Genomic DNA, 25,109 nt, shown 5'->3' with positions numbered 1-25,109 from the left:
ACATCAATGACAACATACAATATCATCGTGTCATCATACTCTGCACATATACCAACAGTATGATGATGATGATGATGTGTTGAAGAACATTGATAATGAAGATGGTTATATGATACCTACTCTTGCATATTGGTGACAACAATGTTGCTCGTGATTGATAGCAAAGAGGGTATCATGATGATATCATATTTAGATGACGATTAGAAGCATAAGATGTAGATTAAAAGTATTAAGATGAGGATTAGAAGCATGATGATAAAGTGATGTTTTTCAGATTGTCTCATTCTTAATACAAGTTGTTGTAGTATCTGTTTTGTTGGTATTGAGTGTGCAAATGTTGTTTCAAGGTGCTTTGGTTTCTAGAAGTTGATGAAGTGTTAAGATGTAGGAAAGATGATTGAAGATAGTTTGGAAGAATGTTCTACATTCCTCCGCTTTTGGTACTATGGTCTTGTTGTTTTGGATATAATGTGTATTCTCTATGAACATTGCACTCTTATTTTTTCAAGTCCCTATTGTTGCAACTAATGTGTCTGGTAATGGCGATATGTTAGTAATTTGATGATTGGTCAGCACTGGTCCAGTGAATGCTCTATATTGCTTCGCATTATTGTTTCTAATGTTGCCTCTTAGAGGACATACTTATAATGTTTTGTGCAGTATATTAATCCAAATTTCAATTGATCAAGTGTTTCAGAAGTATGTATGTGATGTTTTGCTTCATGACTATGTTTCCTGGCCTTCCAGGTTTGAAAAATTATATATCAGTTTTGGTTGCACTAGAAGGTTTTTGGTTTATAGTCATGAAAGAAGTGTTTAGAAGTGTTGTTGGATGTCCTAGGAAAGTCTCTATATGGTCTGCATGATGTTGGTTGATCTCTTTGGTGTCGCATTGTATTTGGAGTTGGTTTTTAGGGTAATTTACAATTAACTAACTGATGGGGCTTGTTCTCTTTCTTGTTCTTTTCTTCTAGGGGTTTGTGATAGCATTGGAGAGTGTTTTGGGTTGCATTTGGGTCCTACTATGGCTTGTGGAGTTTTGCATTGAATTAATTTATTTGGAAGATGGGTTTTGTACCCACTCATTATGTGCTACACAGATTTATCTACAAGCTACCTTGTTGCTGACTTGGGAGGATGTGTGCCAACATGTGAGATGTTTGGGATTTCATTGGAACATGTTATAAGCTTTTTAGGTCCTCTTTATCTCTTGGATTGGACCACTTTCACCGGAATTATGTTTTGTGACTAACTTTGTGGGATCACTCCTTGTACCATGTTTTGGCCGACCTAATTGATGTTTTGAGATGATTCGGATGATATATATAGAAGATCAAATTATTGTGGAGTGGTGTGGATTGAGGAAGATACGAATTTAAGGAAGTGAAAATGTGTGGGTAAAGTACTAAAACTTTATTGTCAAATGTTCGCTTGAGGCAGTGAATCAAGAGTAGTTACATTTTAGGGTGATAGTTGGATGCAGTGATGTTGAAGGCATATTTCATTATAACTCATATTTTCATGTATCTTTCTCAGAGATAGTGTGTCTCCTCAGCAATTCCATTGTATCTTGTCCTAAGGCAATGAACCTCGGCTTGCACGTTCTTCTAAGAGTAGTGAGCTTCCTTGGTTAGTGAACCCTAAAAAAATATTGTACTACTTATTCATATAGTGCGAGTTGACTCTCACTGTAGTTTTTCCCTTCTTGGGTTTTCCACATAAATATGGTGTTCTCTTGTGCATGTGAGTTTATTGTTTTATCCTTCATTCTTGTTGATCAAATTAAGAGTTTTAATTTGGAATTGAATTGTGCTATAAAGTTTAAGTTTTTGTTCAAGATTGATTCAACCCCCCCCCCACCTCTCGACATTGGGATGTGATTAATAGTTCTTCATTTTGTGGTTATGGAGTAGGGAACTTAATCTACTAATAAATTTGTTTCAATTCTTCTTAAAATTGACGTTTATTTAGGTTTGACCAACCTTTATGCTTATAATGATATTGACTGTTTAGTACATTGGTGGTAGTTGGTTGATAAATTGCCTATCTCCAACTAGATTATTAATGGAGATATTAGTATGGTTTGTCATCATAAGATAAATACGATATACTTTTCATGAGATGGTGTGTAGCTAAGTGAGAAGCCTAGCATTGCTTAAGAAACAAGCTTAAGCTATTTAACCCTAATCATAGGGATAGAAAGATTTTCCTCAACCATGATTTACATGCAATGAATTTTTGAAGAGACTTAATTAGGTTCTCAAGCCAATAAAGAGAGTTCTTGCAACACAAATTTTGTTCTCCTTTAATGGGCTTGTCCATGTGGTGTTTAACAGCATTCTCTTTGACCTTTTGCCCATTCAATTTCATTTGATGAGTAAATGTTAGGCCTCAAAATTTGCACGCCCATTTTTTCTCAGCATTAATCATCTTCAACACAAGGGAATTTTTAATATCTACCATCACTTTTGGTACTTGGCCCCTAGGTATTATTGGGATTCTAGATGGATCATATGGTGGAAATACCCATTATATTACCTCTTTTCTCACAATGCATAACCAAAGAACTTTTTACTTTAGTAAACATGCTTTTTTTACCCATAAGCAAAAGTTTTAGAGTCTTTGCTAGGATTGAACTTCATCCTTTCTACACCAATTTGTAAGTTAGTGATGTTTCCTAGCATTATAATCTAAGTGTATGATAACCTCGTGGATTTTACAAATATCTTTGGAGCACTATTGGTCATAGCTTACACCAAATCTCATCTTTGATTTGTGATGTTTCCCAATATCTTAAGCTCAAGTGCATGATGACCATGTGAATTTTATTTAGTGTATGATGACCTTGTGAATTTTGTATAGATCACTAAGAAAATTTATCGATAAAAATGATATCAAACTCATCTCTAACTCCAATGACCCAAAGTTAATGAGTAATTGGATGCTTAGTGCTCTTCTAGTGTCCCCTACAAGATCATTACTGAATCTTTCGATTATTTTATTCCTAATCCACTCCATTTGATTGTTTGCCTTTACCAAATTGCTTTTACAACATCATCTTTGTTCAAACAACAAATGTATTAGAATCCCTCTTTTCTTGTTGTTTTTGTGCTACTTTTCTCTATTATATTGTTAGTCTCCAATTAGCTATTTTGGAGTCTTTTGATGACTATTTTATATCTCATATTTTCTGAGAGGGCAACCATGTGGTGGATTTATTTACCAATGTTGATGTTGTTAGGGACTTGATCCATTGGTGGGGGTTAATGACCCCATCCCCCTTGATGTTAAAGTTAATTTTTAATGATGCTCGAAATTGCTAGGTTGCTTATCCTTTGGGATGGCATGATTTTCTTTGGTGCCCTCGGTTTGGCTCTTGGTCTAAGTTCTAGTTGGGATTTCTATGTCCCCTCACCCCTTTGGTATTCTAAAATTTTGGAATCATCTATTGATAAGGTGGCACTTCCTTATATGATCATTATTACCCCTTGTCACTTCATTATTTGAAGCACGGATTATGGGTAATTTTGGCACTCTTAACCTGTTTATCTTTTGATCTTTGGTTAATTTTGGCATTTCCCTTGTTTTACTCGTCTTTGTTCATATTGATTGTAAAATTTGAAGTAAACTCTCTGCTGGTGGTGTTACCCCTTTGATGTAGAATCTTCATGGCTCTAACCTACTTGCCACTAAAGGTTTCATCAAAGGATGGAAGAATGAGGCATTGTTAGTGTTCAAAATTGATTTGGTTATCTCTAAGGACCTGATTGCACATGCTACTAGTCACTCAGCTAAAGGTAGGGAGATTTTCAAAGATCATAAAGTGCCTGAAGATGTCATTGCCTTGTTCTTCAAATATGATGAAATTGACAAGGTGAAAAGGACCAAGTCCAATGGCTATGATAAAGGTACTATCAAACCCATTTTGGCTGAAATTGTTGAGGTTTGTCACCCTTGATGATCATTTTACCAGTCTATATGGGCACCACTTCATTAAATTGCTTAATCATTTTTGACATAAGAGGTAGGCATCATTTCCCTTCTATGTGTTATCTTCTTTGACTATTGGCATTAATTATCATAAGAACTCCACTTCTCATGTGCTTCATGAGGGTCTCATTTTACTTTTAATGGAATATGCTAAGTCAGTTTGTGTCCCCCTTAAGCCCCCTTAGTCCAATATGACATTGAATTTGCTAAGAATGTTAGGGTCCATTACTTTGGCATGTCCACGGATTCAAAGGATATGGAATCAGATGGGGATGAAGAGTGGGGTTGATTTAGGTGATAAAGGGAACGCCTTTGGGAAAGGCTCAAAGAAACGCCTCAAATCTTACATTTTGTGGTCTAATGGTTTTTTCACTAATGATGATGTTGAGGAGATTAACTCTATTTCAGCTCAAATACCTTATCTCGATAATAAGGCTATGTTTGGGCTTGAGGGAAAAGGGAAGGAGATTAGGGATGTTCAAACTATGGAGGTGGGGGGATCTTCTAGACTCAGGATTGCTAAGGAAGAGAAGGTGGGGAAGAAAGCTAAGAAAGATGATGGGGTTGTGGGGAAGAGTGGTATTGCAACTTTTGACAACTAGACTATGAGGGATGATCCAAGTATTGAGGAGTTTGTCGCTGCCAAAGGTGAGGTGGGCCTAGATTTACATCTTCTAACTAGTAATTTAGTTTTGGGGCATGTTGAGGAGGCATGCCTTGAAGTGAATCTTATGGAGATCATTGTTATTGAAGATGCCATGGTGTTTGTTAAACAGTCTATTGAGGAGCGGGTCAATTTGGCCAATTGGTTCATCTATGAAATTAGCCTTATTAGAGAGAGCATGAATTTCATCTCTAATAGGATTGATTCTATGCAAAGTGGTGGTAATTAGAGTCTGGGTAATGAGGACAAAGTGAAAATGTTGGCCTTAGTTGAGGAGGTGACCAAGGATGTCAAGGCTATGAAAATGGATCATGAGAAGAGGATTATGCTACTGGAAGACACTATGAACAAGGTTCACAAAAATCTTAATATTATGGTGAATGTCATCCAGTCAACTGCTTAGAACTATGTTATGGGATTTTGTATTCTTAATGAGAAAGTCCAAGCCCTAGGGATGGATGATATTTTAAATAAGGGCAATCTTACAAAGGATCGAGAGGATATTGTTGAATCGGTGCTGATTTTGTTGACAATGTTTTTATCAAAGTAAAAAGGTGTTAGTTAAGGTGCATGGACCTTCTACTAGGACTCGAAACCAAAGCAAAGTTATGGGTGATCATTCTCAAGTCATCCAAGGGGTGATGGATCTTCACAATTGCCTTATTCAGAAAGTTCTAGAAGTTGCAAAAATTCTCAAGAAATTACAATAGGTTAGTTAGGGTATATATCCTTGTTTTGGTCGACATTTATTTCATGTGGTTTTGCTGATGTTGATGGTTGGGTGATGAGTCTTGTCTGTTTTTTGCTTTTTGGCAGTAGTTTGATCTTCTAAAAGGTTTCGAGGTCCCTTCAAAACCCATTTTACCTTAATCAAAAACAATAGTATGTTAAGTATTCATGCATACGACAGATAAATAATAATACTGCAACCTACAATAAAAAATGGTTTTAGGACTGATTTGTATCCTAATTCATTAATGTACCCAAAACTACTCTGCTCTTTATTAGACTATTGCTTATTTTAGTTCTTTTGTTTTTTCTTGCTCCTATTCTCTATCTCAATTTGTTTCTTTTTCTTCTACAAGTCATACCCTTTGGAAAAGATACCTCTTTAGAGTTAGAGAGTTGTCTCTTTAATATAATAACTAATGAAATTGCACCTTTTAGGAGTAATTCCCTAAACAAAATATATCTTTAAATCACATCTCTTGCACTTTATGATTATTATTTTTATATATTGAATCAAAGTAGAATTACAAAGAATAACAGCTACAAGAAATAGCTAAGAAAAGAAAAACCTTGAACTAGCTTAAACAATTACAAACTAAGAGCAATTACAATGGGCCAGTAAGTGGCATTTCCTTGAAGAGTCATAACAAAGCACTTGCAACCTAAGAACATATACAACAAGCCAACAAGTGGCATTACATTGAAGAAACGTGACCAAACACTTTGCATAAGTTCACATTGCATCTACTCTAAAGTTGATTCACTTGAACTTGAACCCGTTTAAGTTGAAACATTTCTGAAGCATTCTTCTTGCACAAATCTAGAAGTTGTTACAACAAAAAGGCAACCTAAAAACCTATGTCAAAGTAAAGTATCAGAATACTTGTCTGAAGATAGTTACCTAAACACCACAGAGCACCTTGCCTTCCAAATATGTCTCAAAATAACTTGTGTAATAGAATTATCTAGACATCATCATGCAAACCACGGCCAAAGAGAGCTTCTTTCCAATTCCACTTATGATGGAAGATAGCCAAAATTCTAAAAAATAGCATTCCATTGTTTTCTAATGAAAGGACAATCCCAAAATATATGCTTCATGTTTTCAATACGTCTGCAAAAAGGGCAATTCACTGGCTGAACTGTAATACATTGTAACCTATCTCCCACAAGCAGCTTAAAATGTAAGACTTTCCAAGCAATTGAGTATACGCATCAGCTTTAGATTTCCATATTTGTGCACTCATTTTAGTCCATCTTTTAGCGCTAAATCTACATTTCCATTTCTAGTTAAGGTGAGGAAAGATTTCCCAATGAGGTAAGGAATTCAAATAGATTTCCTTAAGATGAGGATGATTGAAATGAGAAGCAGCAAACCACTTCCAATCTTTGAAGAAATTGCAATTTTCTGGAGTATAAATTTTCTAAATGGGATGGCAATGCTGGTTTTAGGTGGGCTGGGATTATGTCTTGCTGCAAAATGGATTATTAGGAAAATTAGGTTCTTTAGAATGAAGGCCTCCTTCCTTATTTGGAAGGCATGGCATTTTGAACATGGCTTCAGCTTTGCATCTCGTGGATTAAACTTATCAGATATCATAACCAGCCTCTGGCGTTTTGTTTTCCTAAACTTGCTTGGTATTTGTATAAGAAGGGTGTTAGATATTTGAATGGGCTTCGTGGCGGAATATCAAAATTCAGTTTTCTTACATTTGTGCAGTCTTGCACTTCATAATTTGTGTCTTTACAATCCCTTTAATGAGTCGCATCTCTTGCACTTTATAATTTGTCTTTACAATTCCTTAAATGTATCGCATCTCTTGGAAACTGCTTGTTTAATTTCTTATATAGTCGCACCATGTGGAAATCTTACTATAACCGATGTCTAATTTTCTTTTGTGATCACTGCATTCTCTTTATTAGTGTTTGCTTATTTTTAAGCAAATGACTTCTAAAATATTAGCAATTAGTTTCCCATTCTAATTGCTGTTCTTTATAATCCCTGCATTCTATTATTAATCACTGCCCTCTCAAAGACTCTTTGATCGCTGATCAATACAAATGCTGATCATAAATTCTGTATAGTCAGCCATCCCGACTCGTCCAGTATCATGAATGATAAGACTCTTATGGATCGCTGCATATGTAATATTGAAGATCTCTTTAACAGAACGCTGCACTTCTTCATACGCATTAATCGCCACCATTGCTAATCAAACTCACATCTCATTCGGATCTGATTTTGTTTGATAAGTTCATTCAAACCCTCTATTTGGATTTTGTGGGGCATGACATGAAACCCTGGTTTCCAATTTTAATCTATCAAAAACAAATGCATTATGATCCCTCTTCACATCAACTAGCCATCTTCATCAACATAGAATGCCCCTTCATTCCTAAAACATTTCAGGGTCTTGGGTTTTGGGCCCTACTTAAAAACGAGTTTTGAACATTTTTGTTCCTAATGTTTTTCTATCAATTAGGGTAAGTGTACCAGTAGCTGTTATAGCTAACTTCGCGCACCCACAGATCTTAAAGTACATCAGATTTCGACCATTTTTTTGTTGTTGTCTCTGTATGCGACTTAGCTGCTTACAGCTATTCTTTTGGCTTCTAGGTAGTAACGATGCACGTTGTGGGATCCGTTATGCACGTAAGGATCAAAAAGCACACATTGCAAAGTGTTGCTCAATAGCTACTTAAAGATGTCCCAAGAACCGTGCACTTAAAATTGCCAATACTTATGCACAAATGACCCAATAGTAGTGCATAAATGCCCCAATAATCGTGCACAAATGGGCCAATTATGGAGCAAAAAAGCTAAAAAGTGAGTGGCTATTGGTACATGTGAAATTTATCAATGGTGGGATTTGGGTTCCCAAAGAGTGCACGGTTATTGGAATGCACACAGCTGCTGGCTACTAGTGCTCTTTCCAATAATTATGTCCATCAAGGAAGGTGTAATGTCCCTACTAGTTAGGGATCACTGTCCTGCAAAACAGATTGTTAGAAATACAACAAATATACATATATAACTAATTTAACTTGCAATTTAACCTTAAAATACTTAATTAACACTAATCACAATTCTTATCTAATAAAAAGGATACGAATGTCATACGAATATATGTCCTTAGGCGGCTATGAAGCTCGCCTTCTTGGAACCCATCTTGGTTCCAAGCCATCCAAGAAATCGAAGGTGATTTTGATTCCTGTCTTGGATGTAATTTCTTACACCCAAGCCATCCAGGCATTCGAAGGTTAATTCGATTCCTGTCTTGGATGTAACCTCTTACACCCAAACCATCCAGGAAATCGAAGGTTAATTTGATTCATGTCTTGAATGTAACCTCTTACACCCAAGCCATCCAAAGAAGACCATATGTCAATTCCTTGCCTTGGATGATGCATCCCATCATCCAAATCCTCAGAGAGGAACGACCAGATCTGTCTCTTCTTGAATGAACTTAGTCAACCAAACAATATATATGCATTTAGATATTCAGTATATATACTGCCTACGAGGGATTATCATAATCCCTCCATTAGACTAAGAGAGTTTCCTCCATATAGCCTCCATCATGTAATTACATTTATATTACATTTTACAATTTATTACTATTTTCCATTCCATAATCCACATTTACATATTCCTAATTTAACATGTATTCCCTAACATATATTTAGCAAAATATCCATTATCCAAAATTCATATTTATTTATTAATGTATATTCCTAACTATTCATTGAGATGTATTTATTAACATCTAAGAACCATTCATTAACATATGTAATAAAATGTTCATTACTTATATTCATCAACATATATATTAAAATATTCATTATTAATATTCATTAATACACGTATTAAATATTCATTGTTAATATTCATTATTAACATTCATTAATATATATATTAAATTATTCATTCATTAATATATATATTAAAATATTAATTACTTATATTTATTAATATATACATTAAATAAACTTTAATTATATTCATTAATGTATATAATAAAATGTTCATTATTTATATTTATTAACATATATAATGAAGTATTCATTCATTACTTACCTACCTGTCGTAACCTATAGCTTCCAGACCTCTTCCTCTATCCACCCAGCAGACCTCCTTCCCTTTTCCCCTCCTTTTACTAAATGAGTTTCTTCCTTGTATAGTCTTCAATTTGTAGTGGAAGGTTATGCCCCTTCTTAAACTGAATTACTTTTACATTAAATTGACTATGTGCAGATTCAGATCGGGTTGTCTTTATACTCCTTTTTGTATTTGCTTCTTACTTGCTATAATGGTCGTTGGATCTGAAATCTTCAACATTGTGCTTATGCGATTATTACCTTGTAATTGGGAGGATTGATACTCCCGTATTACTTGGTTATGAAAGGATCTACTACTGCCGTCGAAATATATAAATAATATTTTTTCCCCTCCAACTACATTTCTTACTCTTCTTTTATATCTTTATGCCACTCAAGAAAGGCTTGAGATTCAATGGAAGGAGACATTCCTTCCCAATAGACATGTCTTTTGTTAATATCACACTCTATACTTTATTGTCGTCTCTTCATAATGACGCGCTGCTTTATTGTACATATAATTGTTGCTCCTTCCTTACTTTAATCGCTTCCTTCTAACATATATACATATGTCTCTTGGCAAGTCTGGTTGGCCAACACATAATTTTCAACATAGTAATTAATACCGTAGCCTTTTTTTTAATGAGCGCTGGCATGCTAATCTTTTTGCCATATGGTAATTACGTCTTGTTAGGTAAATCGCCACCTTTGCGATTATATCCATAATTGCTGCGTTTTATCTTTCATAGAGAGTCGACCTTATCGTTGCTTTAATGCAAGGTCAGTCACCTTACTGATCACTTCTTCTTTAATATTTTGCATGATGTATGATTCGAATGTTGCTAATATATCCCTGACTCCTACGCACATTTTCTCAATATGTATTCCTTCATGTATTCTTCTGGATAAGCCAAACAGAGTGAGTACAGAATTGATTGTCAATTTACACGTCCGTTGTCCAAGATAAGTGAGAATATTACTAAAGATTATATTATCTTTAGGACATAATTAGGTGTGTGAGTAACCTAAACAGGTCGCACATATTTTATGTAATTGTTGTTCGTATTATATCCATTATTAACGTAGTTCCTACTTCTGATTGAACGATGCTCTTAAATGATCATCCTTGTCTTTGTGCTTCAATAAAAATGTCATCAGTCAAGCCCGTAATGCTTCAATACTCTATCATGTTAGAAGTGCTAAGTTGTTGTCTTCCAGGAGGGGACATGACAGAAGGTCATACATTATTGCTCCCTCCAGGCATCTTAACCATTGGGTTTTTCCATTGTGTTATTCATAATGCCTCTTGTCGGTTTAACAAAGGTAGTACTCTTCCTAAAAGGTCAAAGAATCAACTGCTTAATTCATATTTTGTTGATGACTCTATTCTCTCTTCGTGAGGAGTCGTTAATGAACCAAGCATTATCACTTTTGGGCATTTTATCCAAAGTTTCTTGCTCCAGGCCAAATGTTCATATCAATGTTTATGGATGGTCTTGGATCAAGTCGTGAGTTAATTAAATTTCTAGCAGGGCCATTTTCTTTAATGGCTCTCCTCTAGACTCTGGAACTATGTGAGTCAAAGTATTTAGAACAGAAATCAATCATTTTATATAACTGGTGAGAGACCTTGTATTTTTTTAAATCTGCATAACTGGTGCAGTGTCCACTCCAGATATTTAAGATATATTTTGAGCAATGAGGATCCTATTAACAAAAAGATAAGGACAACATCAATGCTTCATCTTTGATCTCTCATTGTAAGGTGTGAAATTATAGCTTTTTAGCAAATTTTCTCATGCAGTGTACTTAACTAATTTTATTCACTTCTTATGCAATCTTAGCTTTTGCACAGTTAAATAAACGTGACTGAGTAAAACTGCCAAGGCCGTTATTAGCTTGTGCAAAATACATACAAATTAATAATCAAAAATAGAAAATGTTTGTCACTGAGTTGGTTTAGATGGTGCTTGAATAAACCCATATATTAAAGTTATGTTGTCTTTCCAATTTTCTAAAATGATAATCTCAAGAGCGAATCTGCAAAGTAAAACTTCCTGATTTTATTTGTTCAAGCATTTTGACAACTTGTGCCATTGATGGCCTTTCAACTGGGTTTTGATTTAAACATTTATAGGCAATTAGAAATGCATCTTTAATCTCTTTCTGTGTTGATAAATCTGTCAACTCAGCATCAAAGGCATACTCCTCGCAGCCATCTTCAATAAGTGATTTCACCTGCACATTAAGCTCGAGATATCAGATCATATTTCTATGCAAGATTCCCAACTTCATATTTTCAATCTAAGGTAAGATTAAATTTTTAAACTGAAATAAATAGAAGCTTAATTTGTAAACTGGTAGAAAATCTGAAATGCCTGGAAAAAAACATGCCAAATTCTGAAAATAAATCACATAGGATTTATTGTATTCTGATAAATTAACTCTAGATGGTGCATAAATTAAGAAACTTTCCTTAAAAGTCTTCGACACCAGGTCAGACCAAAAGCCACCAAGGCAGGGTAGGCACTAAAATTGGCCAAGAAAATGAGGCTCCATTGAAATTTTTTGTGAAACATAAGCTGGAGTTTCCCAAACCTTGGTAAAAGTTTGCTTTAACAGATTATTAATTAATTATTTACTATCCATCCATAACAAAGCAAGATAGCAATAAATAAGAAAACTTGTAAGAGCAGTTCTAGAGAAACCAAAAACATGAGAAAATATGGTATTTGGAGAAGATACCAATCATGATTTAGAAAACAAAAAACAATGAGCAAAGAATCCTAACTTTAATAAGACTAGAATGCCCTTTCAAAAGAAAATGGGGATTTTAAGAGAAATACTAACCCTAGATCACGTCTTAGCCATTTGAATTTTGAATACTAAATAGGTATCAGCTACTTATTTCGTTATCTATTCATGCAATACAAGGCTAGAAATGGTGCAAAAGCTTCAGATGCCATAACATACATATTAGATTTAGCAACACCCTATTAACTTTCAAGCTAATGTGATACTTAACCATGATAGTTTAATGCAATGTATTCAACATTTTATTGATCTGAAGTATTATAAACAAAAATAAATCACCTAGAGAAGCTCAAATAATCTAATTTCTAATGTAAAACAATTTAGTACTTATTATTTCCTTATATATCATTTTCCAGCACATAGCATGACAATCAGCAACCATGCGATGGTCACATAGACAAAAATGTAAAAAAACCATGTATATGATCCAAGAAGCCACTTGATTAGTATTCAATGCATAATATTGGATCTAAGCTGGGCTTTATTGGATACAAGATAATGGAAGCCAACCTAGAAACTCAGTTAGGGTCATTGAGCCAATTTGATGCATAAGCTCGTATAAAAGGGCATGATATCCTCTGCTAAGCATGCCTTCATTATTTACTATCCATACAACGGATGCTTTGCAGTAAAGATGTAGATCTGTAACAGTCTAGGAATCAGCCCCTTAGATCAATAACTAGCATTCTGAGTCCAGCAACTTGATTGGGAAGAACTAAGTTCCTTTGGCCCTGCCTGATATATATTGTATCGACAATTAGAGACATAATATTTCCACTTATTGACTAGTTTAAAATTGATTCTCTGCTATGTTTTCCTACGGTTGTGCTGCTGCTACATGTTTTTCTCTTAAGCAAGGGTGATAATTGGTATGCATACATAGTTTTTTGCATGAAATACCCTAATGAAAGATGCCGAATGCTGATTGGAATAATCTGATATGTTTTTCTGAGTTTGATTTCTTTGACCAACGGTTGGAATTTTGGTTTTTTAATGCAGTTTGAGGTTTTCAAGATAACTTGCATGTTATTGACTTTTGGAATTTGACAATGCAAAATGAATAACAAATGCAATACATAAAATAATTGACTGAAAATGAATTTCAGACTTCTGATTTTATTTATCAGCAAAGAGCAAATGGAAATAAATGATTATTTTTAACAACCCAAGCCAATAGTGACATACCAGGAGTCTAGTGCTAGGAATTGAAGGTGATTTATTGGCCTGAACAGGTGGAAAGATTGAATTAAGCACCTCCAGCTGCAACTAATGACTCCAATTTGGTGTGCTTTCTACCCACTGATTTGCTCCTGTAGCTCCAATATGAACCAATTTCACCAAATAATTATTGGAATTCTTCTTATTTGCTGCTAACAATAATTTTTGGACCAAAAAACCTAATTAGAACCATTGTATTTATTTTATTGAAAACCAGAGGCAAGCTGAAATGGTACGGCCAGGTTGGGAAATGTACGGTCAGCTTGGGGAATGAAAATCTTGCTGGAAATGGTAACTTTACTACTCTGATCTGAAATTCAAACCCCTGTGTTGCTGTTATACTCAGATTTGCTCTTGAAATTTGGTCCCAATGACCTGAAAAGAGCCTCCAATGAAGATCAATTTGCTGATAGATGTGAGGGTTTTCGTCCTACTTTACTACTCTGATCTGAAATTCAAACCCCTGTGTTGCTGTTATACTCAGATTTGCTCTTGAAATTTGGTCCCAATGACCTGAAAAGAGCCTCCAATGAAGATCAATTTGCTGATAGATGTGAGGGTTTTCGTCCTACACCTGAAATTTGGAGGTTTCCGTCCCCAAATTTGCTCCAGAACTCTGCCAAACTCATTGCAGACTTGTAGAAGATAATATTCTCTCAAAAAATAAACAACTTGTTATGACCATTTCACACATCGCCCCATTAGAATGGGGACCCCCTCTGTTTTTTCGCTTTTGTTTTGCTTGTTCCTTTCTCTGCTTTTAGGGTTTTGAGTGAGTGAGTTGTCTGTCTGGACTAGGGCTAAACTTTAGGGGTTCTTTTTGATGTTATTCAAGCTGAGTCCAGTCAAATTTTGAAAGTTGTTAAGCGTCCTCCCGAAGATTGAGACGATTGAAATAAGGTAGGTCTTTTAGGAGAGTCAAATAGGTCTCAGGTTAGGTCTAATAAAGGTTTTTAGGGTAAAATCCAATTTTGACTAAGTGTTAGCATTTTTGAAGGTGAAATTGTGTGTTCTTGCCTAGGTGAGTTTTGATCAAATTTTTGAAGCAAGATGATGCCTGGAGCAGACAAATCACTCTTGACCCTCAGAGAGGGCCCAGGGCGAAATTTATCCCAAGTGCAATTTCTTGTTTTTGATGAGCTTGCTAACTGGTTCCTGACCTTGAAAATGACCTAACTTTGCCTTGTGAAGCAGTTTGGGACTTAAATTTGAAGCAGTTTGGCCTAAAAGGGTAAAATCGCTCCTGACCCTCAGAGAGGGCCCAGGGCGAAAATGTTGTTTAAGTCATATTTGTCACTGACTTTTCTAAATTACTTTGTGCAGGGCCTCCTAGAAGGATGATTCAACGTGATTTGATGCTTTGGACGGTTTGGAGACGTGAAAGATGGTGAATTTTGGAAACTAAAGAAAAAATCGCTAAGGACCCTCAGAGAGGGCCCACAGCGAGATTTTGATTTCCTTCATTTTGCAATGAAAAGAGACCAAGTTTTGATCATAAATGGAAAATAAATGACTTTCTCCACTCACCTGAGGAAGTTTTGGCTAGAAATGATGAAGGACCTTGTTGAAAACAGAAAAATCGCTACGGACCCTCAAAGAGGGCCCACAACGAGAAATCTTATAAGGATCATTGCAAGCCTTATTTGGTCGATTTGAGAGGTCAAGAGCATGATGAAGGATAGAATGAACATAACGAAGTATCCAAACTTGATCAAAGATGATGAATTGAAGGAGTTTTGCCCAGGAAAGGAAAAGTCGCTACGGACCCTCAAAGAGGGCCCACAGCGATTTTCTTTGTGTGCACATTTTTGGACAATTCTTGGACATGAATTTTTATTCATAGCAAAGAACAAGATGACATCTCCCTTAGCAAAGTGATTTTTAGATGAAAAGTGAAGCATTTTGGTCCAGGTAACAAAAATCGCTACGGACCCTCAGAGAGGGCCCAGCGAGATTTTCAAATATGCATAATTCTTGCAGGATCAAAGTGATTTCATGATTGGAATGGATGGAGGAAGGCAAGGTCTATCCGTTGAATATAATTTGGAGGATCAACACAAGAGGAAATCAACCCAAAATGAAAAATCACTACGGACCCTCAATGAAGGCCCACAGCGAGAAATCCCTACGGACCCTCAGAGAAGGCCCACAGCGAGAAACCTAAAATGGGAAGTTTTCATCCAAGTTTGAGGAAAGCTAAGGTTAGGCATGGGTTAGAAACGATGTTTGAAAGGCCTTGAAGTGAAAAGAAATCGTTGAGAATCAATATTTTGAAGGCAATTACAAAAATCGCTACGGACCCTCAGAGAGGGCCCATAGTGATTTTCCAATTTTCTCTCCTTGGTTTGAAGAATTGAGATAAAATCTTGCTTGGACAGGAGGAGAACGTGATGTGTTATGCCTTGGAGGTGATTTGAAGATTAAAAGATGAAGAGATTTGCCTAGAACCAAAAAATCGCTACGGACCCTCACTGAAGGCCCACAGCGAGATTTTCAAAAAATGTATGTTTTCTTCAAAATGGTGCTAAGGTAAGATTTGGACAAGGAGAAAAGACCTCCAAGAGCAGGATGAATATTATTTTGCATTTAAAACTTGATGATTTTGGTCAGAAAACGAAAAATCGCTACGGACCCTCAGAGAGGGCCCATAGTGATATTGTTGAAAATCCTCATTTTACCTTGCAACAACAAAACGAATTTGGTTGGAGTGGATTAAGGGAAGGCATTGCCAAATGATGAATGAAGTTTGAATGAAAAATGATGAAGAATCAAGCCTAAATTGCAAAAATTGCTACAGACCCTCAGAGAGGGCCCACAGCGAGAAACTTCAAAATCACACCTTTTCTCCAAAATTGGATTGAGCTAAGTTTGCAATTCAATGAAAGGACCTAGTTGAAATGTCTTGAAGAAATTTTGGAGGTGGAAAAGTGCTAAATTTGAGCAAAAAATGAAAAATCACTCCTGACCCTCAGTGAAGGTCCAAGGCGAAATCCTCAGGAAGTTTCATTAAACCTTGTTTTAAAAATTAATATTCTCCAAATTGTATTAGATCACCAAAATTGCTAATTTTGAGGCATTTGAAAAAAATTAAAATTAAATTGGCATTAAATAAAAGACATTTTGGCATTTAATAAAATTAATTTTAAGCCTTAAAAAATCGAACTTTTATTGTGAAGGCATTTAAAATTAATTTTTATTAAATTAAAATTAAATATGAAGCGCTTAAGGCCTTATTTTCATTTATTTTGCCAAGTCGGCCCCCTTTTTGGGAATTTTATTTATTTTTTAACCCCTTTTTGCCAAGTCGGCCTAGAGGGAGCAAAGTGGTGAGCGCTCTATATATTGGAGGTGTTTTTTCACAATTCAAATCATTCAATCATTGCTTCAAGTGCGAATTTGGAAGGCTAATTGAAGGTGCGAAATCTGGTTTGTTTGGAGCGATTTTCTTTCAAATGTTGGAGGCTAGAAGGAAGTGGAGTTGATTCTTGTGAAGGCTAAAGGAGGTGCATTTTATTCAAGGGAGAGCTTTGATCTACATTTTGCCTAGCGAAATTCACCAATTTTTGCATCATTTCTTAGAGTTTAATACTCAAGTGGAGGTATGGCGAAATCATCTTGACACCATTGTTGAAGATTTGAATTTTGAACTTTTGTTTTGAAAATTCTAAGTTTGGCATAGTTAATTAGGAAATGATAACTCAAGATTTATCATGAAGTTTCCTAATTAAAATCTTAAATCTTCCTTTCTACTCTATATTTCTATGCTTCAAGATATATTACTAATTGTGAAATGTTGTGTAGGTGTCAAGATGGCGACTCCAAAGACGGGAGCATCTACTAGTCGCTCGGCTCTCATGAAGGAAGATCAGAAGAACGAAGAATTGGAGACCAGGATCGTGTCCAAATGGAGCAATATCGGAGATACCAACTTGGGAAACTTCAGTGTGAAGAAGTTTCGAGAGGTCCCCTACATTGGCAAGCCATCACCTATTGCAAAGAAGATAATTGAAAGTGGCATCATCAAGGCGACCAGTTTCCCCCCAGCAGTCCAGTGTCATGAGTTGATGATCGAGTGTGCCCACCATTATGACTCACAATCGAGATCGATCGTATCCAAGGAAGGAAACATTTTGGCTTACCTTTCAGAGGAGGCTATAAGTGAGGCTCTCCATCTTCCAGAGCATAAAGATATGATTTACAAAAGCCTAGAAGGAGCCAGGTCAATGTATGAAGATGATCCCGACACTTGCCTGAATCTCATCAACAAGAATTGGTTGCTCAAAAGTCGTCCTTGCTTGAACAAGATTCCTAATACACCGCATAGGATTGATTTCCAAGAGGAGTACAGAGATTTGATAACTTTGCTCAATCGAATTACAGGGGCTCCTCAAGCCTTCTACTTCGAGAAATGGATGTTCTACTTCATTCAAGTGATTGTCCAAGGGAAAGGAACGATTCATTGAGCCAGAATTATTAGCAATAGCCTGGATGTACAGTTGAGAAGACTAAGGCCTACCAAGTCGTTCCACATGAGCTCTCATGTCATATATGCCTTGATCAGGAGTTTTGAGTATGCAAGGCTACCTCACGGAGGAGTGATCGTAAGAGGGCCCGGAGAAGTGAGAGTTTGTGACTCTTATGTTCATTTTCATCATCCACCTGGAAGTAACTACAAGTTAGTCAATGATACCGTCACGATGAACATCACTAGGATATTGCAAGACGGGATTCACAATCGATTATCTCTGGATGCACAAGAGCTTGTGAAGAGGTATGGTGCATGGTTCATCCAGTTTCAAAAGTTTACATACATCAGAGTTCAGGGATGTCCTTCACCTCCCTACATGTTGCCGAGGTATCCGACAGACAGGATAGTGCTACTTGAGGTAACCAGACAATTGGTAGCTTGTTCAAAGGTATCCAGACTCAAGCATGGAAATGGAATTCCCGTACCTATCATATTGGGAAATTCAATTGAGGTATGTCCTAATACTCAAGCTTCGGAGGATGCAGAGAAGGAATTAGCCTTATATTCATTCACCTTCTTTGCCCCGTGGGAGAATTTTGATCCTTATGGTTATATGGAGGAGACAATTGCTAGGAAGTATGGACATGAGTTTCAAGTGGAAGACTTTTGGATGAATCTCTCAAGTGATTTAGAAGTTAAAAGAAAGATGCATTCCAGATTACCTTTAGATTTCATCAGGAAATGCAAAGTTTACAGCGTAGTTGATCAAGCTCAGGACAATGGCAGACATCTCCAGTCATCCTATGACAAAGAAGATAAGAGAGTGAAGATAGATTGGAGCGAGCCTGAGATTTCGGACTTGAGAGCTTTGATGGCTCCAGTTTTGTCATGTACTCGCAGATGGGTGGATGTACAACATCAGAAGTTAAGAGAGCAGAACATACCAATGACTTTTAATTTGGAGGAAAGACCAGAAGAAGTAGGAGTGAGCATAAGTGAAGACAATTCTCATCCTAGAGGCGCAAAGAGGAAAGAAAGACCTGAGAAAAGGGAACCCTCCAAGAAGAAGCAAGAGGCCAATCGAGATCGCCCATCAGGCACATCTTCTCGACATGGAAAGAAGGCAAGTCAAGCTGAAGGTCAAGAGAAGATGGTACCTGAGATCGATGAATCTATGGAGTCCATGATACAGAATGATAAGCCAGAGAGGGGACAAACACCTCAACATTCATCAAGTCAACCGCTACAAATTGATGAGCTACAGGAGGATCAGGAAAATGATGATGAGTCGACATCTCCTCTCCGAGAAGATGAACCATTACCTAAGGAAATACAAGTGAGAGAGACAAGATCCGCCATTCCAGATTGGTTGAAAGAGAGACTGACAAGGGTGATTGTGATTGAAGATGAAGAAGATGTAATTGACTTAGAGAGCCTTATAGGAAATTCTCAAGAGGTAACAGAGAAGAGGAAGGCCACCAGGATGTCCAAAGTGATAAGGGATGAGACAGGATCCAGGAAATTGCAGATAGCTACACCGATAGTGGACAAGTATGAAGGTGAAATTCTTGCAGATGAGTATGATGTAGAAACATGAGCTTGGTCCACTCACTACTGAACAGGAAATGGATGAGGCAACCGATTCATTTGAAGCACTTAAGGGCAAACTTAAAGAAGAAATGGAAAAGAATAGGAAGCTTGAGAGAGAGGTCAGTGCTTGGAGAGGCTACTTTAGTCATCTCAATCAGCCCTTAAGACGTCAGGATCCAGCTGTATCTCCTGTGCAAGCACTTCCCCTTGAATCAGTTGGCGAGGCAAAAAGAGTCAAGAGCTTGGTTCAGCTTATGAGCTCTTGGATTGACAAATCCCACACGGTAGCTGTTGAATTTACAACAAGAATGATGAAGACAATCCACCGAGCTATCCAGGTCCTTGAGATCGTCCACAACCTAATGATAACTGTAGCCGCTTTCGCTCACACTAGGGATGTTATCATTCCTGTTCTGCAAGTAATCAGGCAAACACCAAGGAAGATCCTAGCACAAGAAAAGATAATGGAGGGAGGAGCTCATAACCTACTTCAGTGGTCAACTCTACTCCAGATGAAGACATCAGCACCAAATGCAATCAAGTTGAAGGTGTCATCCATCCAATTCAGGATAAGGTGTTTGAAGTGTTGTGTACCATTCTTGGCAGGAGGATCAAAGTTGAGACGGATGTGGACCTCCAAGAGTTGGAGGAGAAGGTCAAGGTCATCTTTTGCAAAGATGAGAATGTCATCACAGATGAGCAACGGGATCTAATGTTCACTACTATGCTCCTGATTGAGAAGATCAAAGAACTCGAACCTGGATGGGAAATGGCTCTTCTCACTGCCTTTGATCAGGTTATCCACTTGGAGGAACGAATGAAGAATCTTCCCAAGATTCCTATTGCTGAGATTGAAGGAATTGTGTCCAGATTCGTTGCATATGCTAAGAAAGAGCATTAGAAAGGGAATAAGGTTCTAGAAGAAAGGTTGTTATAGAATGATGTGGCATCTTAGATATCATTGGTCTATGTTTCCTCGATTTTTGTGCCAATTAAATATTTGGCTATGCATTTAATAATGTTCATCTAAAAAGGGAACTTTTTGTAACAAACCCTAATTAGGGTTTAGGTGTCAGAATCTCAGCCATTGATCTTCTTTCGATCTGGGCCGTTCATTGTAATTGAGGATGCTATATATACCCTGACTCATTTTCATTTTGTCATTAGAAAATTAGAAGATTGGAAATTAGATTAGCAATTAGAGGTTAGAAGAGCTTTGGAGAGAAGAAAGTTATTTTGTAGCAAGATTGAGTAGTGAAGAAAGAATTTCGAACAATTGTTGTCCATTTTGGCTTTGAGATCAATAAAATATTGAAGTTATGGTGTTTTATTGCAATTCTTGTGGCTATCTTCATGGTTGTTTACTTTCTTGAATCATTCTCAGTCGAAGTAGTATTTAAGTTTGAAGGACTAAGTGTTGTGCTTGATCTTTGGTGAGATTCACGTTCCAAACCACTAGCTTCTTACTGATTGTAAGGACGCCTTGTGTGGTCAACTAGAGATATTTAGATTGCTTGAACCTTCAATCATTATTGAACTATTGATATGTATCTTTATGGTAGTATCTATAATTCTTGATGATTTGAAAATCACTAATCACCTTAGAAGATCGCATCAATTCCAGTAGAGTGGTAATTCCTTGGCAATACTGAAATTGGTAGAATCTTACCAAGTCTAGCCTACATTGAGTCATTCTTAGGATTAGGTTAGAATTCACCTCTCGAAAACCCTATCTTTTGATCTTTTTTGAGAATTTGTTAGTGTTAGGAAATTCCTGTTCCTACAGTCAAGTAAGAGTAACACAAACCAGCTTTCAAAGTGCGTAAGACCCCTTGAAGAAACATCATTCACAACGACCACTGGTGCTTATCCACACGTAGAGATCTGTTGTGACGTTTTCACACATCGCCCCATTGCAAATGGGGACCCATGTTTTTTTTTGCTCGTTTTGCTCATTTTCGCTTTGTTTTTTTTAGGGTTTTGTTAGTTTGTTAGTTGTCTGGATTTAGGGCCAAGCCTTAGGGTTTTAAACTTTGCCTTTTCAAGCCAAAATCCAGTCATTTTTGAGAGCTTTTTGAGCTTCTTTTCTAGAATGCAAATTTTGAATGCAATGAATTCGCCAAAATGGTCTAAATTTCAATTGGAATGTTCATGCAGAGCTTAAACTTGTCTAAATAATGACCGTCAATATGAATTTTTGTCCAATTGAATATTTTTGACCAAATTTTGACTTTTTTGAATTTTGATCCTAGGCATTTCAAATGATTTGTTTTCGCCTTGTGAAGTGATAAAATGTGTAAAATCATGATATTTTGGCCTGTAGGAGCAAAATCGCTCCTGTCCCTCAGTGAAGGACGGGAGCTCGTTTTCAAATATCTTACTATTCTTGCAGGGTCAAGATGAATTACGAATTGGAAGTGATGGAGAAAGGCGAGATCTTTCCATTGAATATAAATTGAAGATTTTCATGAGCACAGAAATGCCTCCAGGGGAAAGATCGCTCCTGTCCCTCAATGAAGGACCGGAGCTACAAATTCAATTTCGCCTTGTCCTTGCAAGATTTTGATGACTTAATGATTTGAGGACGTCCAAAGGAAGATGCTTTGCCAAATGAATATAATTTGAGATGCAAAAACGAAGGAGAATGACCTATATTGACCAAATCGCTCCTGTCCCTCTCCAAGGGACCAGGGCGAGGTACCTTGTAGCTCTCGTCCCTCTCCCAGGGACCAGAGCGATTTCCTTCATTATGCAAAATCCAGACAAAGGTCAAGGCAAGTTTACGTTCAAAAACAAGGAAAAACATGAGATAAATGCGTTGAATATAAATTGAAGATTTTTGGGACGTCCATAACAGTGCTAATTGCCTAAATCGCTCCTGTCCCTCAGTGAAGGACCGGAGCTACAAATCCAATTTTGCTTTGTCCTTGCAAGATTTTAACGTCTTGACGATGTGAAAAGGTCCAGAGAAGTGCATTTTATCAAATGAATATAACTTGAAACGTCGCCCAGGGGATCACATAGGATAGCAAGTCCGGCCTGAGTGAGGTCCTGATCCTGAAATTTGGCTAAGTCTGGAATGCCCTGATCCTGAATTTGACTAAGTCTGGAAACTGAAAAAACCTCCCAAAACTAGATTTTGCAATGTAACTCCTGGAGGTCTGAAACCACTCTCAAACATCCTGAAAGTATATATGGAATATAACTTAAAGTATAAGAAAGAAGAAACATAGAAGGAAATGTCACTTATACTTAAATGTTATATTCCATTAAAATTGTCCTGATCGAGAGTGCGAAAAGTCAAATTTCGCTCGTGTCCTTCTCCAAGGGACCAGAGCGAAAATGCTTAGTTGAGCCATTCCTGACCTTGTTTGGACGAATCGAGACATCAAAGGCATGGTGAAGGACGAAATGAGCATGATAGAACATCCAGACTTGATCAAAAACAACGAAATGATGAAGTTTTTGCCTAGAGGGTCAAATTCGCTCCTGTCCCTCACTGAAGGACCAGAGCGAAATTCTTCATAAGGTACGATTTGGGCAAAGATCAAGCAAATTTTATGTTCGAAGGCAAGAAAGGAGGTCAATCGAACCCGTTGAAGACAAATTGAAGATTATCAAACGTCAACAAAGGACCAAAATGCTTAAGTTCGCTCCTGTCCCTCAGGAAGGGACCAGAGCGATTTTTGTTGTAGATGATTTTCTCGCCAAATTTCAACCGATCTCAAGGCATGAATGAATGAAAGGAGGCATTGCGAATCCGTTGAATATAATTTTCGAAGGTGATGAAGTGAAATGAGGCCCACAAGAGCAAATTCGCTCCTGTCCCTCTCCAAGGGACCAAGGCGATATGATGATTATATTGTCGTCCCTCCAAGATCAGGACACTCCAAGGCGAAGAACAAGGTACCAAGGACGTTTCGAAGCATCTCCATCAAGCACAAAGTTACAAGGATCGCCACATTGAGGGATTTGCTCTAAAATATCCTAATTCGCTCCTGTCCCTCAGGAAGGGACCAGAGCGAAATTTCCATAAAGACCAAGATTTTGAAAGTTTAACAAGTATCAAGCCACCAAGAGGAATCAAGGGACGTCATTTCACGCATTGAAGGTAATGGCAAGTTGAAGAACGCAAGGACAAGCTTAAAAACTTGAAGTTCGCTCCTGTCCCTCAGGAAGGGACCAGAGCGATATTGATTATATTGGCCAAGTCTCTCAAAATTTACGTCAAGCCAAGGTTTTGCAAGATGGTAAAAGGTCTAAGGCGTCTTTTGAAGGTGATATACCAAAGTGTTGAACGTTAAAATGCTACCAATTTGCACAAAGAGCCTATATCGCTCCTGTCCTTTGGACAAGGACCAAAGCGATTTTTACTAAAACACTCATGTTCCGTCAAAACCAAGACAAGGCAAAGATAGGCATGGTCAAGGACGTCCTTTGGAAGACAATGAATGAAGAACAAAGATCAAAAGTTTGCAAATTTGAGCCAGGACACTAGGATCGCTCCTGTCCCTCAGGAAGGGACCAGGGCGATATTACATCCAAAGGCACTCATTCACACATGCAAGTCAATCTAACTCAAAGGACCCAGCTAAAATGGCGATTTGGACGTAAGGATGAAGACCTTGGACGTAAAAATTGCAAGAATCATGACCAAATTGATGGATCGCTCCTGTCCCTCAGTCAGGGACCAGGGCGATGAGGTACGTATCTTCTCACTTTTTCATTTTGGCGCTTAAAACACATTTTTTAAATTTATTTAAATGCTAGAAAAAAATCGATAATTAATTAAAAGCATTTAAATAGCGCATGGTATGTATTTATTAATTATTTTTTGCCTTTGTAAAAAAATCGAAATTTATTAATTAAAAAATAAAGGCATTTAATAATTAATTATTAATTTAATAAAAATCAAAAGGGAGCGCTTGGGTTTATTTTGTCAAGGTCGGCCTTTATTATTTATTTAAAAATCGTTTTAATTGCTATATTTTGCAAAAAGTCGGCCTAAGGTCAATATGAAGGTGAGCGCCTATAAAGGAAGGTGTTTATTTCATTTTCACATCATCATTTATCATCTCTCATATGCAACTTGGAGAAGGCGAAAGAGGAGCGAATTTCATACAAAGGAAGGGCGAAATTATCATTCAAGAAGAGGAGCGAATTCAATCAAAGGTGGTGCGAAACTACTATCCAAAGGAGAGGCGAACTTGAAGTTTCCATTTGAGCGAAGTTGCCTAGGACGTCAAAGACATATCAAAGATGGCGAAATTGCTAACTTGAAGAGGAAATCACGTCCAAGACTTGAAGGGTGGCGAAGTTGATAAGAGGAACGTTCTTTTGAAGATCACATCAAGACTATCGAATTTCAAATTTTGCCTAGGCGAATTCCTTTATTTTGCATTTTAGAGTTAAGCTCTCAAAGAGGTATGACGATATGGATTTATTGTTTTGATTTTGAACGTTGATCGTCATTGCCTTAATTTTGGAATTTTGTTTTGCCTTAGCTCAGTCTTTTTTAGGAAATGATTAATAAAGGAC

General features: G+C 36.9%; 1 protein-coding gene across 4 annotated transcripts in view; it reads right to left on the bottom strand.

The window, feature by feature from the left end:
* Positions 1–11,351: 11,351 nt before the first annotated feature.
* LOC131073516 (receptor-like serine/threonine-protein kinase At1g78530) overlaps positions 11,352–25,109 on the bottom strand; it is an 89,252-nt gene continuing 75,494 nt past the window's right edge. For 3 of the 4 annotated variants that reach the window (XM_058009958.2, XM_058009957.2, XM_058009960.2), the window contains exon 6: positions 11,352–11,719. In XM_058009958.2, the coding sequence (XP_057865941.2) occupies positions 11,510–11,719 (210 nt within the window). In that variant the 3' untranslated portion in view covers positions 11,352–11,509. Of the gene's footprint in view, positions 11,720–13,480; positions 13,606–25,109 lie in introns of all 4 variants that reach the window. The other variant, XR_009112893.2, reaches the window with a different exon arrangement.

The sequence above is a fragment of the Cryptomeria japonica genome, chromosome 1 (genome assembly GCF_030272615.1).
Source record: "Cryptomeria japonica chromosome 1, Sugi_1.0, whole genome shotgun sequence".
In the NCBI taxonomy this organism is placed as follows: domain Eukaryota; kingdom Viridiplantae; phylum Streptophyta; class Pinopsida; order Cupressales; family Cupressaceae; genus Cryptomeria; species Cryptomeria japonica.
This window is presented reverse-complemented; position numbering and strand designations above follow the sequence as displayed.